At 35.0% G+C, this 21,336-nt stretch overlaps 1 protein-coding gene across 9 annotated transcripts in view; it reads right to left on the bottom strand.

Annotated features, from left to right (window-relative positions):
• The window catches only part of Rapgef6 (Rap guanine nucleotide exchange factor 6), a 212,625-nt gene that overhangs the window by 131,617 nt on the left and 59,672 nt on the right, over positions 1-21,336 (bottom strand). For all 9 annotated transcript variants that reach the window (XM_047556030.1, XM_047556031.1, XM_047556033.1 and 6 more), the window contains exon 4: positions 15,309-15,392. In XM_047556030.1, the coding sequence (XP_047411986.1) occupies positions 15,309-15,392 (84 nt within the window). The remainder of the gene's footprint in view (positions 1-15,308; positions 15,393-21,336) is intronic.

The following is a 21,336-nucleotide window of genomic DNA, read 5'->3' as shown; positions in this document are numbered from 1 at the left end:
CTTAGGACCTGACTTCCTTAACAAAACTCCTAAAAGTATAAGAAATGAAATCAAGAATCAATAAATGGAATGGTATCAAACTAAACTGCTTCTTCTCAGCAAAGGAAACAATCAATAATGTGAAGAGAGAGCCTACAGAATGAGAAAAAAATCTAACGACCCGCATCTCAGAACATTAATCTCTAGGACATATAAAGAACTCAAAAAACTTAACACCAAAAAACCAAATAACCCAATCAATAAATGGGCTAAGGAAATAAACATACATTTCACAGAAGAAATACAATCAATCAACAAACAGATGAAAATATGTTCATCATCTCTAGCAATTAGAGAAAAAAAATCAAACCTAAGATTTCATCTCATTCTAGCCAGAATGGAAATTATCAAGAATTCAAGCAACAATAAAAGTTGGTGAGGATGTGGAGGGAAAGGTACATTGCTGGTAGGACTGCAAATTGGTGCAACCATTATGGAAAGCAGCATGGAGATTCCCCCGGAAACTTGAAATGGAACCACCATTTGACCCAGCTATCCCAACTCCTCAGTTTATACCCAAAGGACTTAAAATAAGCATACTACAGTGATGTGGCCACATCAATGTTTATAGCAGCTCAACTCTCAATAGTTAAACTATGGAACCAACCTAGGTGTCCTTCAACAAATGGATAAAAAAAATGTGGTAAATATACATAATGGAATATTATTCAATCCTGAAGAATGAAATGATGGCATTTTCAGGTGAATGAATAGAAATGAAGAATATCAAGTTAAGTGAAACAAGCCAATTCTAAAAAAAGGCAAAGGCCGAATTGTTTTCTCTGATATGCAGAGGCTAATTCACAATAAGGGGTGGGGGCTAGGGAAGAATAGAGGTACTTTGGATTAGGCAGAGGAGAGTGAAGGGAGGGGAGGGACTATGGGGGTAGGAAGGAGAGCAGAATGAATTGGTCATTATTACCCTGTGTGTATATATGACAACACGACCAGTGTGATTGTACATCATGTACAAAGAATGAGAAACAATACTCCATTCATGTATGATGTGTCAAAATGCATTCTACTGTCATATACAACTAATTAGAACAACAGCAACAACAACAACAAAAGAACTATAAAACATTGCCCAGAGAAATTAAAGAAAATCCAAGTAAAAATAAATATAACTTGCTTAATGGATTGAAAAACTTGCCAATATTAAGATGGCACTTCTCTACAAACTGCTCTACAGATTCAAGGCAATCACAATAAAAAATCCCAGAAAGTTGCCTTAAAAGATTGCTGCAATGATTCTAAAACGTACATGGAAATGTAAAGAAACAAAAAGATCTAAAATGATTTGGAAAATAACAAAGAATACTATTTATCAAATTTCAAGATATACTGTTAAAGAAAAGCAAGGCATGGTGGCACATGCCTAAAAGCCCAGTGACTCTTGAGGCTGAGGTAGAACTGTAAATTTGAGGCCAGTCTCAGCAATTTATCAATACTCTCAGTCTAAATAAATAAATAAATAAATAACTGACTGGGTGTGTAGAACAGAGGTTCAATCCCTAGTACTAAAAATAAAAAACAAAGAGAATAATCAAGATGATGTGGCATTGGATCAATACATAAAACAATGATAAGATGAAAAAAGGGAGACCTATATGTACTTATATGCTTTTCGGGGGGTGGGGGGCAAAGGTGGCAAGAGAATAAAATGGGGAAAGATAATCTTTTATATAAATGGTGCTAGAATAACCAGGTATCAATATGTACAAGAAAAAATGGGGGGCTGTCTTAACAACACAGGCAAAAAATGATTAGAAATGAGAAAGACATACAAGAAAAGATTAAAACTATAAAAATTCTCCATGTGATAACTTTTTTGCACATGCCTTATCTTCATGTCTAGAATTTTATCTTGAACAGTTTTGAATTTTGCTCTTTTGTTTCTTTAAATGATTCAGTTTTTAAAAAATATTATCTTTTTACTAATACCACATATTGTATTAATTGATTTATGGATGAAGACCATCCTTGTATTCCTGGAATAACCTCAACTTGATAAAGGAATATAAACATTTGAGTATGTTCCTGGATTCAGTTTGCTATTACTTTGTTTATTTTCCATGAGGGTTTGTATAGAATATAATAATGCTTCCTTATGTTTCAAAACATTCAGAAGTCAAGTCATCTGGGCCCAGGATTCTCTTTGTATTCTTAAGCTATCATTTCTTTTTGAGACTATTTTGGTCTTGAAAAGATTTGCCCAAATTGTTGTATAAATTTATCAAATTTCCTTCTAATACTTCTAATATCTGTAGGTTAGGAACATTTCTTCATACCTGATTTTGGTAATTTTTGTCTTTGTTTTATTTCATGGCCCATCTAACTCAGTTTGGCTTACATTTCAAAGAATTTTTTATTTCATAGATTCTTCTCTATTTTTCTTTCCTACATGGAAACTTAAGATGAATGAATCAAGATAACTCTTTTCTTATTAACATACTGCATCTCCAGAAAGTATTGTTTAGATACATCTCATGATTTTTGATGTGTGCTCATTTTCATTCAGTTCAAACTATTTACTAACCTATTGTGAAGTCTTCCTTGATCTGAGTAATTTACAAATATACTACTTACATTCCCACTTCTTTCTGCTATTGATTTATAATTTAATTTCACTGTTGTCAGCAAACTTAATTTCATTAAAATTGTAAAACAATTATTTTATTATTTCTTTTAAATTAGGACTTGTGTTATGCTCGAGAATATGTCTTACCCTGGGGAATGACCTGTGTGTGAGTCTTGAAAAAACCTTAGATATTCTAGATCAAGGTAGCTGACAATACATTTCAAGTTGCCCTTTACTTATTTTCAGTCTAGTATTCTATTACTAGGAAAGTTTTTGAAACCTCCAGTTATAAATGTTAAACTAGAACAAAAAGACAAAAAAGCAAATCAATGAAATGAAATTTCAAATCAGAAAATGGGCCCACAGACATAATCAATGATTATATATGTGATGGGCTGACAAATCTGATTCCATGAGAATGTTACAGGCCAGACTCTAAGGGAAATGACTAAACAGACTCCATTTTGCTGAGACTCCATGTTATGTAGGAGATAAGCTTCTCCCATGGGAACACCCCGCCTCTGCACCCATCATCAGTTACTTAGCATGACATGTTTAATAATATACAATGGCAACTCCTATGTAGTAACCAATGTACCATGTAAATGGTAATTGTGTGGATGTTAGCAACCATTCTTTAGTTTGTACCTAGGTAAGGGTCAGTCTGACCCACTTCCCCCTCTGTCGATGATCTCATGATGTTAGTATGTAGCAACCATTCTTTAGTTTGTACCTAGGTAAGGGTCAGTTTGACCCACTTCCCCCTCTGTTGATGATCTCATGATGTTAGTTTGTAATTTTAAATCATAGCAACAGATACTTATGATTGATGTGATTTTTGGTATAAAAACCCTTACAACCCTGTGGTCGGGGCTGTTCTCCCAATAGCCATTTTTTTAGGGCATTGTGTGAGACAGTCAGCTGGCCAGCTTAATAAAGACTCTCAAATTTGGACTTCTCAGTGATGATCAGTCTGTTCTTAATTTGCGCCCCATAACAATATAAAATTCAATAAACACACAAAGGCAATCCAGAGGAAAAAGGATATTTTCATCAACAAAATGTTACTGGAACAATACAGAAAATATATGTACAAGTATAAAATTTAGATCCATACCTCATGTCATATACAAAAAATTGTTCAAAAAAGATCCAAACAATTCATAGTAAAATCTAAAAATTTCAGAAGAATTTAAAGAAAAATTTTACTCTTTGTGACCTTAGGTTAATCAAAGATTTCTTATATACAGCACAAAAAGCACAGTCTGTTAAGCAAACAAAACACATAATAAACTGAACTTAACAGACCTTTCATAAAAGATACACAAGTGACAAGTACATGAACATGCTCATCATTATGAGAACTACAATTGGATAGCTGGTCATGGTGGCCCATGCCTGTAATCCTAACAGCTCATAAGGCTGAGGCAGGAGGATGGAGAGTTCAATCCAGCTTCAGCAACGTAACAAGGTCCTAAGCCTTAAGCAACTCAGCAAGACCCTGTATCTAAATAAAATATAAAAAAGGCTGGGGATGTGGCTCAGTGGTTGTGCCCCAGGGTTCAGCTGCTGGTACCAAAGAAAGACTGACATTGACCCAAATGTTGGTGACGAGGTGATATGTAAAAATCCCTACAAAGTTGATGAGAGTATAAAACAGTACAACTTTAGAAGAGTATAATACTTTCTAAAGATTACACATGCACTTACCATATAAACTGGCCATTCTTAGGTATTTATTCAAATTAAATCAAGGTATATGCCCACATAAAGACTTATTCTAATTCTATACTTTTATTTATTCAAGAAAAATGAAAGTTCTTTGGATGTATAAAGAATTAGAAACAAAAGTTCATACCAACTTTCTGTATTAGTCAAAAACAGGAAAATACCTGTAATCCCAGTGGTTGGAAGTCTGAGGCCCTAAACAACTTAGTGAGACCCTGTCTCAAAATAAATAAAAAGGGCTAGAGATGTGGCTCAGTGGTTAAGAGCCCCTGGGTTCAATCCCTGGTACCAAAATAAAACAAAACAAAATCCAAACAACAAACCCCAAACCTAAACCCCAAACTGGAAAACAATCCAAATGTCCATCAGTAACTGAATGCTAAAACAAACAGTGGTATAGTCAATGTAAGAATACTGAAATAAAAATGAAACATCAATACACATGGATAAAATGTCAAAAAGTTTTTTACTGAGTGCAAGAAACCAGATAAGAGTACCACTCACAGTATATGCTTCCCTTTACATCAAATATTTTCAAGAAAGTGTACACTGACTTAAAAAAAAGAAAAAATCAGTAATTGCCTGGGGACCAAGGAAAGAAGCAGGGAAGGTTAGTAGAGAAGGTTTACAAAGGGGCATTAGGAAAGTTTTTCAAGTAATAAATTCATTATCTCGTTTTACAGGTGTTCATATATACCCTAACTTATCAAATTGTAGACTGTGAATACTTGTAGTTTGGTGTATCTTGATTACACTTCAATAAAGTCATTTTAAAAAGACAAAAGTAAAAGTGAAAATACAAGTCAAATAAAAGAAAATGTTTGATAAATAGCTTGTATCCTGAATATATTAAATTATTACAGAATAATAATAAAAGCCAAACAACTGGAGTTTAAAACAGGCTTCTACCCCAGAAATTTAACAAGGTATTGTTCACTAAAGAAGAGCGAAAGCAATGGCCAATAAGCACAAGAAAAAAATAAGCAACATCATTATTAATCAGGAAAATGAAAATTAAAACCATTTCACACTGATAATAATAGCTCAACTAAAGGACTGACACCATTGCACAGTGCTGACAATATGAAGAAATAGAAGCTCCAACTCCAAATTGCTGGTGGGAATCTAAAATGGTACAAACACCATGGAACAGTTTGGCAGTCTCTCTATTAACCAGCAAGAAATGCTGGAGCTCAGAAAGGGATACCAGAAAGCATACTAATTTGTACTTAAACTGAGAGCAACTGGGGAGCAACAAAAGCAGAAAAGGACTTTTCTCTGAAGTTTCCTTATCTACTTAAAGATAGTATTCACCAAAAAGGGACACAACTGTTTTCTTTCTCCTCCTCATTATTTCATCAATGAAAGAGAATTAAACTTTAATTTAATTATGGAAAACAGAGAATCACAGTTAACCACCACAACCAGAGCCTAGATGAACACTGTCTCAGGCCACTGTCTGTTCTTTAGGCCCATTTGATTCCCCTAAAAATCATTTACTCTGCCTTTAAAACTGCCTGCAGTGGCTCACTTCCCTCTAATCTTTGAAAACCTGTATATAAGCTTCTGAATCTCAATGGATAGTGGGTTCTCCCCATTCTGTGATGCTCCTATGCACATATATTTCTATGCCTTTTCCCCTGTTAATTGGTCTACTGTCAATTCATTTCTCAGTCTCAAGCACTGAACTTCATTAAGAGTTCTCTTGCCCCTGTAGTACATTACAAAGCCAAAATAATTACAACAGTGTGGTATTCAAGCACATTCTGAGTCAACCATTCCCTGCTAGACATATACCCAAGAGAAATGCACACACATGTGCATCTGATACACAAAAATGTCTGCAGTTGTTATACGTAATAGTCCTCAACATTCAATGATTATTTGTTGCATAAATGAATAAATTTTATTTAAAAATCCAATGTAATGAAGTCTGCTTTCTTGAGCTAAAGTCAGATTTTACTGTAACAACTAAAAAGTGAATTTAATTGTAGAAAAATACTAAATTTGTTTCAAAACAAGAAATTTAAATTTCAGACTCAGAGACTCAATGTAGTTCAATGGTAAAAGGCTTGCTTAGGATATGCAACAAGATCCAGGGTTTGAACTTTAACCTGGACAAAAGAAAAAAAAAAATTCTGACCTATTTCTTAGTTTCTTTGTTCAGAATAAACTGTAAATATGTTTTACCTATTTAAATTACATATAAGATTTCATTATAAAATAAGGGAAGTATTAGGAAACAAAATCCTAAAAATTTAGAGGCCTCCCTCATCAGCAAGTTTCTGGTGGTTTCATGATTTGAGGATGACAAGATATCCCTCCCCAAGTTGCTACAACTCATCTACCACACACATAAAAAAGACAGTGTTTAGTTATTTTCTTTGGATTGCGGAGTTAACATATACTACACGTGCATGTCCTACTCTTATCAATCTGAAGATTGATTATGCATAAGTTATGCATAAGACTGTCACCAAGTTCAGGATGCAGCAAGAGCCACTGTACCATTGCACATACAATTCAGCATATCCAATGATTACCTAGAGTGTCTATGGTAAATAAGAATCCTCTCCAACATGGACACAAATCCAAATAAATACAATTTTCTCATACTAGACAAAGGGGCCAAAAATATGCAATGGAGAAAAGATAGCCTCTTCAACAAATGGAGCTGGAAGAATTGGAAATCCATATGCAACAGAATGAAACTAAACCCATATCTCTCACCATGCACGAAACTAAACTCAAAATGGATTAAGGACCTCGGAATCAGACCAGAGACCCTGCATCTTATAGAAGAAAAAGTAGGTCCAGAGCTTCAACATGTCGGCTTAGGACCAGACTTCCTCAACAGGACTCCCATAGCACAAGAAATAAAAGCAAGAATCAATAACTGGGATAGATTCAAACTAAAAAGCTTTCTCTCAGCAAAGGAAAATATCAGCAATGCAAAGAAAGAGCCTACAGAGTGGGAGAAAATCTTTGCCAATCATACTTCAGATAGAGCACTAATCTCCAGAATCTATAAAGAACTCAAAAAACTCTACACCAAGAATGCAAATAATCCAATCGACAAATGGGCTAAGGAAATGAATAGACACTTCACAAAAGAAGACCTACAAGCAATCAACAAACATATGAAAAAATGTTCAACATCTCTAGTAATAAGAGAAATGCAAATCAAAACCACCCTAAGATTCCATCTCACCCCAATTAGAATGGAGATTATCAAGAATACAAGCAACAACAGGTGTTGGCGAGGATGTGGGGAGAAAGGTACACTCTTACATTGCTGGTGGGGTTGCAAATTAGTGCAGCCACTCTGGAAAGCAATGTGGAGACTCCTTAGAAAGCTTGGAATGGAACCACCATTTGACCCAGCTATCCCACTCCTTGGCCTATACCCAAAGGACTTAAAATCAGCATATTACAGAGATACAGCCACATCAATGTTCATAGCTGCTCAGTTCACAATAGCCAGATTGTGGAACCAACCTAGATGTCCTTCAATTGATGAATGGATAAAGAAACTGTGGTATATATATACAATGGAATATTACTCAGCCATAAAGAATGATAAAATTATGGCATTTGCAGGCAAATGGATGAAACTGGAGAATATCATGTTAAGTGAGATAAGCCAATCTCAAAAAAACAAAGGACGAATGATATCGCTAATAAGTGGATGATGACACATAATGGAGGGTGGGAGGGGTTAGTGTTAGGGTTAGAGTTAGGGTTAGGGAGGGGGGCAAGAATGGAGGAAGGAAGGACTGTATAGAGGGAAAAGAGGGGTGGGAGGGGTGGGAGGGGTGGGAAAAAATAACTAAATGAATCAAATAGCATTACTCTATGTAAATTTATGATTACACAAATGGTATGCCTTTACGCCATGTACAGAGAAACAACATGTATCCCATTTGTTTACAATAAAATTAAAAAAAAAAAAAAAAAAGAATCCTCTCCATTGAAACTTGCAAAGAGTAATAAGAGAATGATGATGTAGACCTCTAGGATTTCTGAGACATCTATGCCCTCTTTCTATAAATAACTATTCTACTTTCAAGAAACAGCTTCTGGCTTGCTACTGGGTCTTGGTAGGGGCTCAATGCCTACTAACCATAGGATATCATGAAGTGAGTGCCCAGCCATCAGGGCTGGGTCTGAAGTGACCTACTACTGAGTGAGCATAGAATGTAAGAGACCTAGTTCACACAGGTCCAGAGCAAAATATACATTCAGGAAGTTCAGATTCCTTGCACATTAACTCCTGTTACCTTATTTACCTCACCCTCAATCCATGCTTATGGCCATGGGAGTTCTTTATGATCAGCTGACTGAGGGAAAAAAAAAAAACCCAAACCTGTTTTATAGATGGGTCTGCATAACATTCTGGAACCACTCAGAATGAATACTCCTGCTGGGTGTGGAGGCACAAGCTTGTAATCCCAGTGGTTTAGGAGGCTGAGGCAAGGAGGGTCGTGAGTTCAAAGTCAGCCTCAGCAACTTAGTGAGGCCCTAAGCAACTTATCAAGATTCTGTCTTTTAAAGAAAAATATAAAAGGGCTGGGGATGTGGCTCAGTGGTTGAGCACCCCTGAGTTCAATCCCTTGTACAAAAATAAATAAAGAAAAAAGAAAAGACACTCTCAGGGACGATCCTGAAAACCATTGGTGAAGAGCAATCCTCCCAGGGAATAGAACTTCAAGTAGTACCAAAGGTTGACCATTTTGTCTAGCCTGAGAGATGGCCAGACTTACTGATCTAAACAGACTCATGGGCAGTTAATAATGCTCAAATGAATGGTTAGGGGCTTGGAAGAATAAGACTGAAAAGACTGTTTAAAAAAAAAAAAGTCTGGGAAAGGTATGTGGATGGGCCTCTTTCAGAACAGGCATAGAACTTACAGAGAGTTATATCCCATGTATACTTTCAAAGGGCATTCACTGTGGAGAATCTTGTTAATAAGAAGGCAAAATGGCATGATCTACACATGTCAACTAACTAACCTCTTTTCCTGGCTACTTTAGGGCTTGTTCAGTAGGACTATGAACTAAGTGACCAGGGTGGCAGAGGTTGAGAAGAGACAGGAGAACTCAAATGCTAATGCTACATCTGGGTGCCTAATTTGCCAACAGACTAATAACTAAGTCTCTGATATGGAACTATTTCTTTTTTTTTTTTTAATTATTGTAAACAAATGGGATACATGTTGTTTCTCTGTTTGTACATGAAGTAGAGGCATACCATTTGTGTAATCATAAATTTACATAGGGTAATGTTGTTTGATTCATTGTTATTTTTTCCCCTTCCCCCCACCCCTCCCACCCCTCTTTTCCTTCCATACAGTCCTTCCTTCCTCCATTCTTGCCCCCCTCCCTAACCCTAACTCTAACCCTAACACTAACCCCTCCCACCCCCCATTATGTGTCATTATTCACTTATTAGCGATATCATTCGTCCATTGGTTTTTTGAGATTGGCTTATCTCACTTAGCATGATATTCTCCAGTTTCATCCATTTGCCTGCAAATGCCATAATTTTATCATTCTTTATGGCTGAGTAATATTCCATTGTATATATATACACCACATTTTCTTTATCCATTCATCAATTGAAGGACATCTAGGTTGGTTCCACAATCTGGCTATTGTGAACTGAGCAGCTATGAACATTGATGTGGCTGTATCTCTGTAATATGCTGATTTTAAGTCCTTTGTGTATAGGCCAAGGAGTGGGATGGCTGGGTCAAATGGTGGTTCCATTCCAAGCTTTCTAAGGAGTCTCCACATTGCTTTCCAGAGTGGCTGCACTAATTTGCAGCCCCACCAGCAATGTAAGAGTGTACCTTTCTCCCCACATCCTCGCCAACACCTGTTGTTGCTTGTATTCTTGATAATCTCCATTCTAATTGGGGTGAGATGGAATCTTAGGGTGGTTTTGATTTGCATTTCTCTTATTACTAGAGATGTTGAACATTTTTCCATATGTTTGTTGATTGCTTGTATGTCTTCTTCTGTGAAGTGTCTATTCATTTCCTTAGCCCATTTGTCGATTGGATTATTTGCATTCTTGGTGTAGAGTTTTTTGAGTTCTTTATAGATTCTGGAGATTAGTGCTCTATCTGAAGTATGATTGGCAAAGATTTTCTCCCACTCTGTAGGCTCTTTCTTTGCATTGCTGTAGTTTCCTTTGCTGAGAGAAAGCTTTTTAGTTTGAATCTGTCCCAGTTATTAATTCTTGCTTTTATTTCTTGTGCTATGGGAGTCCTGTTGAGGAAGTCTGGTCCTAAGCCAACATGTTGAAGCTCTGGACCTACTTTTTCTTCTATAAAATGCAAGGTCTCTGGTCTGATTCCGAGATCCTTAATCGATATGGAACTATTTCTTAAGAGATCTAATTAGCTACCAGAGGCAGGTTATTTACACTGGATCTCTTCTATGATAGAGGAAGCAGGTATTTCTTCTCAATGGAATAGACATATTCTGGAAATGGATTCATCTTAAATGCTTCTGCATGGTCCAAGCATGGGTTCACAAAAAATTTTAACTCCTGTCTTGCTACTCAGGACAATCAAGGAACTCACATTTTAGCAATAATGTTTTTCATCTTCCTCAAGAGCTCATAAGGGCTCATATTCAAGTCATGAAGGTAGGAATGGGTCTTCTCACTGCTATATTTAATAATTAATTAACAGAATTTTGTTCCCACCTTTGAACTCTGCTGGTTTAGAGGCTTAATGCTTTTCCCAGGAGACACAATAATGGTCCCAATGAGAGACTTCTACCTGACCACTCAACCAAAGGCTTCTTAGATCATTCTACTAGTTCAAGTGATGAATCACAATTACCAAGAGGAAACTGGGTTACAAGACACCACAAGAGAGGGGGACTATGTCTGGGGCCCGGAGGGAATGTTCTCTTGGGCTCCTTGTTATGCTTTAGAAACAAGAAGTGCCACAAAAGTTCATGTGCAAGAAAATACAAGAAAGTTTAGAGGTGAAATGATTGAGTTACAACAGTCTTAACCTAATCAGTATGCATTAATCCACTCAGAATGAATTAAGGGGGTTGTAACTATAGGTAGGTAGGGTATGGCTGAAGGAAGTGGGTCACTGGGGATGTGCCTTTGGGGTTTATATTTTGTCCATGGTGATGGGAGTTCTCTCCTTGCTTCCTGATTGTCATATACTGAGCTGCTTTCCTCTACCACACACTTCCACCATGTTTTGCCTCACCTTGGGCACAGAGCAACAGAGCAGGTCATCTATGAATTGAAAGAAAATATGAATATGAATATTTTGAAGATATGAAAATTTTTATTCTAAAGTTTATATGGAGAGGAAAAATACCTATTGAAGAGTAAAATCAGAGAACTAACACTACCCATCTTTAAGACTCACTATAAAACCATGTTATGGTTTTGATATTAGGTATCCCCAAAAAGTTCATGTATAAGACAATAAAAAAAAGTTTAGAAATGAAATGTCTGGTTTATGAGGGCCTTAACCTATTCAGTGCATTAATCCACTAATATGCATTAACTGGGTGGTCACTGAAGGCAAATAGTATGTGGCTGGAGTAGGTGGATCATTGGGGGGTGTGTCTCTTGGGGTATATATTTTGTCAGTGGTGAGAGGTGTCACTCATTTTCTGCTTCTTGGTGCCAGATCTGAGCTGCTTTCATCCACCATATCCTTCTACCTCACCTTGGGCCCAAAGCCAGTTGTTTATGGACTGAGAACTCTGAAACCATGAACATCAAATAAAATTTTCCTTCTCTAAAATTGTTCTTGTCAGTGTCTTTTGGTCACAGCAACAAAAAAAGTTGACTAAAACACTCTGTGAAGTACTTCCATGTCATTATAAAAGGTTAATATGAAACTACAAAAAGGGACAGGGTAACTAAGAAGCCTTTAGAAATGAAAGCTTTATTCCCATGATCAGGTAAAGAATCCAGAGCAGCTGAGGGCAAAAATATCAAATGAGATGTGAAAGAAGAAAACCAGGTAATTACAACTTCGTGACCAATCATAGATACAAGGACTACAGTAACTTTCATATTTTCTCTTTGCTTATTGTAATATCTCTATTTTTATGTTAACTATTTTCTTCTTTTCCCCATATTTATTTTATACACAAGTAGTTTAAAATGAACTTCATTAGTCTTTAGTAAAGTTAACAGAATATTCAGAGACATTATGATGAAATATATAATTTATATATAGCAATGATTGTTGGGATTGTGGATTCCCTTTGTTGTTGAATGAAATTCCAAATGTGTTAGGGGCATTCATATGGAAGATCAGCTCTCAAGGTAGTGAACTGTGACAGTTATTTACTTCCTCTCAACTCTACCCTTCATTGCCCTAGTTTGTGTTAAAGGATGTGGATTCTATAAACTTTTGCCCGGTGGATATGCTAAAGCTTGGTCAGCAGAGGGTGCTAGAGGGATACTGCAGTAGGAAGTCCTTTCCTCTGCATTTGGGGGAAAAGGGTGTTAAAGGTTGAAGGAGGGGATTTGTTGTGCTGGTCGCCAGCTTTGGAGTATTTCTATACCTTGAGGCAAGGAGCTGGAGTGGTGAGGTTCTTCTGCTTGCCTTTTCTGGTCAGCAATACCCTCCCCACCAGCCTGGATGAGATTAGTATGGACCAGCTCTGGCTCAGGGCAAACCAGTGAACTGGTTTGCAGCTGACATATTCACCAGTCAAATCTGAATTTCAGCCATGGGAAGGGGTCCCCCTTTCAAGCTTATTCCTTTCTTGGGAATCCTCCCTCAGGTGTGGGGTATTCTCCTTTTTCCTTCTTCGTAGCTATTATGGTTTAGATATAAGATGTTATGAGAGCCTTAACCCAATCTGTGCATCAACCCAGTTGAATGGATTAACTGGTAATAACTGTAGGCAGGCAGGGTGTGGCTAGAGGAGGTGGGTATATATTTTGTTCCTGGTGAGCTGAACTTACTCTGTCTCTGCTTCCTTGTTGCCATGTCCTGAGCTGCTTTTCTTTTCCATATCTTTTCTCCATGATGTTCTGCCTTACCTTAGGTTCCAAGTAATACAGTCAGCTGTCTAATGACTGTGACCTCTGAAACAAGGAGCCTCAAAATAAACTTTTCTTCCTCATCAGGTCTTTTGGTCACAGTGATGAAAAACTGACTAAAACAGCAACTAATTCTCTTCAGGGGTTAATAATTCTTTGAATAAAACTGTCCCTGTAGGTAAATTAGCTATATTTCTATAAACTAAAATATTATTACTCCTACTCCTTTATGAGGTAGTGATCATATTTTATTGGTATCATAATGATCACATCCCACTGTTATTATGCTATAATAGTTATATTAACAAAACCCCCAAATTATTTGATGCTTATTATATGCCAAACATGATTCTAGGTAGTTTATCTGTATTAACTAATTAATCCTAATAATCATTCTAGATATAACAAATAAAACAAATCTGACCTGGAATTATTCTTTAATATAGAGATTAAATAAATTTGTACCATGTTATGAAGCTCACAATGGCTACATTAATGTGTAGCATGACTTTGTCTTTTTAAAACCTTGTATATTCCTATCCATTATTTTAAAAAAGTTAAATATCACTGTCTCAATCACAAACCAGTGGTGAATTACTGTAGCTGAATAATGTCTACAAAGTCTTTACAAAAAATTTTCTACCATTTATAACAGCAAGAGAGTGAGAAAATATTGAAAGAAAAACACAGTCCTAAAACATAACTACATGCAATATCAACCCAGCTTGTTCTAACTTAAGGGCTGACTAAATACAAATCCAGTAATGGGAGTTTCATAAATATAGAGGAAAAGAATAATAGCCAAAGGTTTAAATAACAAAGAACTAATATATAATTTATTTGTAGAAATAATCAACTATGTTTTATTCTACCAGTCAAGAAGCACAAATTTTATTTCAATAAAGTCAACAATATAAAGCTTCAGAACTCAAGACATGACTTTAAAAATACATTTAAACTGAGATTTCCCATACTCTGATATTTAAATTTAATAGCTATACCACTAAATCCATTTAGCTGCAACTGCAAGTCTTACTTAAAAGTTTAAGAGCCTCTTTTCAATATTATGGGAAATGTCACTAAAAAATTAATTTTTATGTCACCAAAATGCAATTTGAGGCCCCAAAATCTGAATTGCTAAAAGACTAAATCCCCTAAGAATATTGTAACTGAGCATCTAATTATCCTTCTACTCTTTGCCTTAATAATTATGATGATGAGCAATTTCTTTTAGTAAGTAGGCATGGCTCTAAGAGATTTAAATAGATCAATTCATTTATATCTTAGCAATAGTCAACGAAATAGGTTGTTAGTGCCTCATTTTACAAATGAGCAAACTGAGGTACAGAGATTAAGCAATTTGCTCAAGAAGTGGTAGAGTGCACTCATGAAGTATGGCTCTAGAGTGTAAACCCTTACAGATTTTTGTTGAGAGCTTTGAGTAACAGAGCTTGCTAAAGCCTCATGACAAAACTCAAGTCGGTTTTGTTATTATCCTTGTTTCACAGAAAACTAAAGTTTGTCCAGTCACAAAACTAGGAAGTGATAAAATTAGGATTTTAATCTAGTTTGCTTATTCCACAAAAGAATTTCTCATCTACTATAATATACTGTTTCTCAATAATCAATAATGTATTAAATCCAAATGCCATCAGATAAATCAGATCAAATCCCACACAAAACCATGTTCCAAACAGGAAGTGGATACTATGTCATAGTATAAACTTCAAGATCATACCCTCAGAAGTAAGAAATCCTGTCAAATTATTTATGATGGTAATAAGAAGCAGACATTTTTAAAAAAATGTATCACCCACTGAGAGAAAATACACACCTTACATAAAATAGTTTAATATAAGAGACAAAAGAACTACAATGTTACTTTGCCTACACTAAGAAGTTAATGTAAACTTACCTGCAAGGAGGCAAAACCATGGAGTCTTTGACAAGTACAGATCCAGAAAGCAGGATATACCAACATCTGGCAATAGTTTCTGAGCTGTTTAAATAAACAAGTAAATAAATACACATGCTCACTTGTATATGGATTCAATGCAAAATACACAATATGGTAATACTGCAAAAATCATTAAAAATTAAGTAACAATACTTGGAAACTTGGGAAATTTTGAGTGTTGCATAGGGTTTTATATAGACCAAATTTACATTGGGAAAAAAGCAGCTAATTCTTAACAGGTACACAGAGCACTTATCTGTAGTATTAGAAAATGAAATGAAAATGAAAACATTATCTATGCAATAGAAAATTTTTTTTAAACTCAAAGAAAAAAATGTATAGAACATAATCACAGCAGTAATCTAAAACATCTAGAACTAAAGGCAACCTAAACATCTAGTATTAGAATGATTTTATAATCATGGTATAATAAATATAATGGGCTATCATACATTCATTTAAAAATAGAACTATAAGGAGATACATTAAAATAGAATTGTATATAAAGCAGCAAAGAACATATATATGTTGTAAAGAAAATATAAATGCATACAAAAGACATAATCCAAAAAGCAGCAAGGGAGGACTGAAATTAAAAGTGAATTACTATTATTATTAACTTTCAGATGGAAAGAGTTGCTCAAAAGTATGTAGAGCTAGAAGTTCTCAAGAATGTGGAGAGGGAAGGTAAAGGAAGGAATGCTGTCCTCCAGGGGAAATTCAGCAATTGATACACTCTACCGTTTAAATATTTCATTTTAAAATTAGAAAACCGTTTCTCACAAATATATGTTACTTCTAGGAAAAAATAGGGAAGAGCAAGGATATCAAATGTTGAGAGAATCTACTAGTGGAAAACAATAATACCTTTATAGACAAAGGCAATTACATTTAATTACATTTATATCTATACATGATTTAAAATTTCATATAGCTTCACAGTCTGAATGACTTTCTATTAGTTTGAAGTAATTCTAATTTAAAGCCAATTAAAAACCAAGTATGGTGGTTTTTAATTTTAATCCCAGCAGCTTGGGAAGATCACAAGTTCAAAGTCAGCCTCACCAACTCAGCAAAGCCCTAAGCAACTTAATAAGAACCCTGTCTCTAAAAAAGGGTTGGGGATGTGTCTCTCTGGTTAAGCACCCCTGGGTTTAATCCCCAGCACCAAAATAAATAAAGCCAATAAAAACCACAATAAAGGACCTGTGCTTTATGATTAAGCATTTTTTCTAAGTCATAAAACTACTAAGTATAACTCCTAATGATTTATATGCAATTCAATTACTTCTGCCAAACGCTCTAATTTTTCAGATTTCCCCTGATTTAGCACTTGCCTGATAGAAGTTAATACTAAAATGTTATATTGGATAAATCTTATTATTTATTGGATAAATAATATAATATTAGATAAATCCCCAAACTACCTTTGTTCAAGTCATACTCAATAAACCAGAAACAGTAATGAAAGCACTTAAAAGAGCATTATACACTTTAAGAAAAATTCCTCTTTCCTTCATCATGAATTTGTATGATGAAAGGAAACTTACAGCCAAAATAATTTCTAGTCAAGATCTTATTACCCCTAAGATAAAGAAATACCAGTCACTTGAAGAAAAACATTCTTAAGTCTTTAATCCTGGTTTGTATCAATCACCATAAAAACCTTGGTCTCCCTTTTCATCCTACATCTGGAAGTATCTGATCTGCCTATGGCTCTAGATGGACTAATTTCTGACTAATCTTTCTCCCAAACCTCTCACAGTCCTAAAACTCATCCACTAAGTCTATGAAAAATACCTTTTATTTTCAATGTGTTCTCAATATTTCTTGAGGACACTACTTCCTTTAAAATCATTTAAAAATGGTGAATTCTTTATCTTACACACTCCTCCCACTAGCCTAGAGACCAGGTCAGTGACCTCCCTTGTAACTAATCAATTCGAAACCAGTTTTCCTCTCCTCACTAAAACCCCCCACTTTGAATCTTACATCATCAAATCATTCCATTCACTGTCCTTCTAAATGCAACCTATTACACACGTCATGGTTCTCTCATTTCTTATAAATTTTAATTCTTGACTTTTAAATACTGCATTTCACTGTGTAATTTTCCCCACAGCATAATTGTTGCATCCCATTTTTTTCAATGCAAAAACTGGCTTACAAACTTTTCATCCGTAATTGTCATATGGTATAAACCTGCTCATTATGCCTCTTAAAAAAGTAAACAAGAGCAGCAATGTATCCACCAGTAGCATATACATGAGTTTTTGTCTTCCTGTGAACTGCAAGACACAAACTTAGAATTCTCAGCACAGGACCACTGACAGTATATTTTGGAAAGTCTAGTTCACATGATTTGTTTAAAGCACTGCAGTACTAATGTATGAGTGGTGCTGGGGACTGCATTTGAAGTAAGGAAACCAGTGAGATGAGTCCAGAATTTCTGGACACAGAAGATTAAAACTGTCACAAAGAATGATACGCGTTGACTTGGACTATTCAATTTTAATGAATGTTCACCAAGTATTCTGTGCATACTAATCCTGCACCAAAGACAGCTTATTAATAAATGCTTTCAAAAGTAATACTAGCATAATTAAAAAAAAAAAGCTTCAAGTAAAGGTTGCACACGACGTTTTTGCCAAAAAAGTTGGCATAAAATCTATGACGATGATGTGTTGAAATATGGTAACCATTCTAACATTGCTTCTGTCTTTCTGATATGATAACCTCTCAATTTCTTGATCTCTTCTTTAAAGATCTTATCCTCCACTTTATTTCAGGCACTCACTTCCATGGCCAACCACAATAAATCTCGAGTTAGCAGTAATTATAATACTTTCATAATCAGAAGATTCAAGCATCCCACTCGATTCCTTCTAGTTCACTGTATCATCCAGACTCCCATAATCAATCTCATAAAGATCCTGTCATCTCTTTTCTATTCCTCCCTTCTGTACCTTCCATTTTAAGTTACTACTATTATTTCTTTGCTTAAAAAAAACCTAAAAAACCACTTGATTTTATTGTATTTAGTGGGCTAACAAATCCAACATTTTACCTACTCTACTTCTACCCCACAGAAGAACATAGCTGATTAAAAAAAATAAAATAAAATAACCATGCAGCCAGATGCATACCTGTAATCCCAGCTACTGGGAAGGCTGAAACAGGAAGATCCCAAGTTCAAGGCCAGCCTCATAAAAAGCTCAGTGGTAAGAGTATTCCTACCAGTTCAATCACCAGTACCACAAACAAAAACACAACCATCAAAAATTTCAAATAGGCTCTTAAAGTTGCCTAGCGACCATAATACATTTCTGAGCCCATCCACTGTCCCATCTCTTGAGTATCAGATATCTTCTTCCTCATCCAATCTCTCAACTCTGATTCCTATTTCACTGAGAAAATAGAAGCTACCAGAAGAAAACTTCACTACTGCATGTATCACTTAGCACTCTCAACTATATCAAGATGTTTGTACTCTGCATGTCAAAACAAAACAAAATTCTAAATACTTCCTAGGGGAAGACAGTATTTCTATAACTTTTCATACAACATCTGGCATTCAATTTAAATTACCATCCTGAGAATGGGATCAAAAAATCTAAAACCAATAGTAAAAAGAAGTTAGTATATTTAGTAAGTTAAGGAAAATAGATAAGATAGAGAACTTAACCTAAGCACTGAAATCTATAGCAGCAAAAGACAGGAATTCACAAACCAGAAGTAAGTTAGTAGGAATAGAGTAACAAAGAAAAAGGGCGGCAAACACAGAAAATAGTATAAAGAAAATAAGGAACAAAATGAAAGAAAAAGAAAATAAGCAATAATGAAAAAATATTGGCTAAGAATTTTTCAAAGCTGATAAAGGTATTAAATCAAAGAATCAATAAGTTCTATAAACCCAAAACAAAATAAATATAAGGAAAATCATATCTAGGAACATTAGACACATCTAATATAAGCAAAAAGAAAAAAAAAAATCCTAGATAGGCATGGTGGCAAATGCCTGTAATTCCAGTAACTCAGGAAGCTAAAGTAGGAGGATCACAGCCATAGCAACTTAGCAAGGCCCTAAGCAGTTTAGTGAGATCCTGTCTCAAAAAGGAAAAAGAAAAAAGTGCTGGGATTGTGCCTAAATGGTTCAGTGTCCCTGGATTCAAACTCCCATACAAAAATTAAATAAATAAAAAATAAATAAATGAATTAAATAAAATCCAGAGAGAGAAAACCATGTTACCTGAAAAGGAGTAATGTCACTGATTCTTCAAATAAACAGAAGCCAGTACATGGTAAACCAATGTATAAAATGTATTAAAAGAAAAAAAAAAAAAAAAAAAAAAAAAAAAAAAACCAAAAACCAAAACCCTGCAATTCTTTCTGCAGTAAAAATATTTAAAACATTGCTGTGGGGTGGGGCTGGGGTTGTGGTTCAGTGGTAGAGTACTTGCCTAGCATGTATAAGGCACTGGGTTTGATTCTCAGCACCACATACAAATAAATGAATAAAATAAAGGTCCATCAAAATCTCAAAAATAAAAAATATTAAAATAACACATTATTATGAAAATTAAATAAATGAAAGAATATACACAATCACAGACTGAGGATATTTATAAAGACATGGATTTTCTCTTGAATGATTGAGACTTAAGGCTACTCTTCACTCAAATCTCCAGCTGTCCAAAAGGTTTTTATGTGTGTACATGTGTGTGGAAATTGATGAATTAATTCTAAAATTTATGCGGCAAAGCAGAATACTAATTGAGACAATCTTGAAAAAAATAACATACAAAATACATGCTACCAGATGTCAGGATACACCATAGTAATTAATAATGGCATTAATATAGACAAATGGACCAATAAACAAAATAAACTAGAGAGACACAAACATACACACACAGAATCGCTTAGTTTAAAACAAGGTGAATGTTGTGCACAGTGTTGCAGACATGTAATCCCAGCTTTTCAGGAGGCTGAAACAGGAGGATTCCTGTTTGAGACCAGCCACAGCAACTGAGTTAAGACACTCAAATTAAAATAAATGCATAAATTAATAAAAAGGGCAAAGGATATAACTCAGTGGAAGAGAGCCCCAGGGCTCAATCCCCAGTATCAGTAAAACAAAACAAAAACAAAGAAACATCTCAGCAAAGAGCAGTAGGGATATTTTTCAATAAATGGTGTAGGATCAATTGGACATTCATAGAGATATATAATAAATTCATGCCAATGATAAAATCCAAATTTCAATCAAAATTTATATATTATTGAACTTCACACTTTTCTGGACCTTTTGGAAGAAATCAGAAGTGATAATAACAACTATTATTTTTGATAATGCATAAAAATGTGTCAAATTATAAAAACAATATAATCTAGTACAAACAATATTTTTTAAATGACTAAGACATGCTGTTACAAAATCACACTTGGGTGAATGATTCCTTCTAAGTACAAGACAGATCAATGATTTATAATGCAATGGAGTACATAACATTCACTGATGAGGTCAGAATCCATGCTGCAACTAAGCTGTAAGAAACCTAACAAATATTGGTGTTGTACCAAAGAAGAATATCCAAATTATTTGAAAAGACTATTAAAACGATCATTTTTCAAGCCTCTTCTCCGTTTGAGCTGGGATTGTGTTTCTGTACCACTGACCATCTGCAGCATCCACTTTGTTTTAAACTAAATGTGTGTGTGTGTGTGTGTGTGTGTGTGTGTGTGTGTGTGTGTGTATGTTTCTAGTTTATTTTGTTTACTGGTCCATTTGTCTGTTTTAGTTTTACGTAACTATGGGAACTTTTTACTTCATTTTAAAAAATATATCACAGTAGACTGAATGTAGATGATTATGAGAATCTGTTAACCACATATTAGATTTGAAAAAATATAAATTTATTGTTTTGAAAAATAATTACTTCTCACAAAGTAATTGTGTTAACACGTAATAGATTACTTATTTTAT

This window comes from Sciurus carolinensis, chromosome 6, assembly GCF_902686445.1.
Source record: "Sciurus carolinensis chromosome 6, mSciCar1.2, whole genome shotgun sequence".
Taxonomy (NCBI): Eukaryota; Metazoa; Chordata; class Mammalia; order Rodentia; family Sciuridae; genus Sciurus; species Sciurus carolinensis.
Note: the sequence above shows the minus strand (reverse complement) of the source record. Positions and strands in the feature narration are given on the sequence as shown.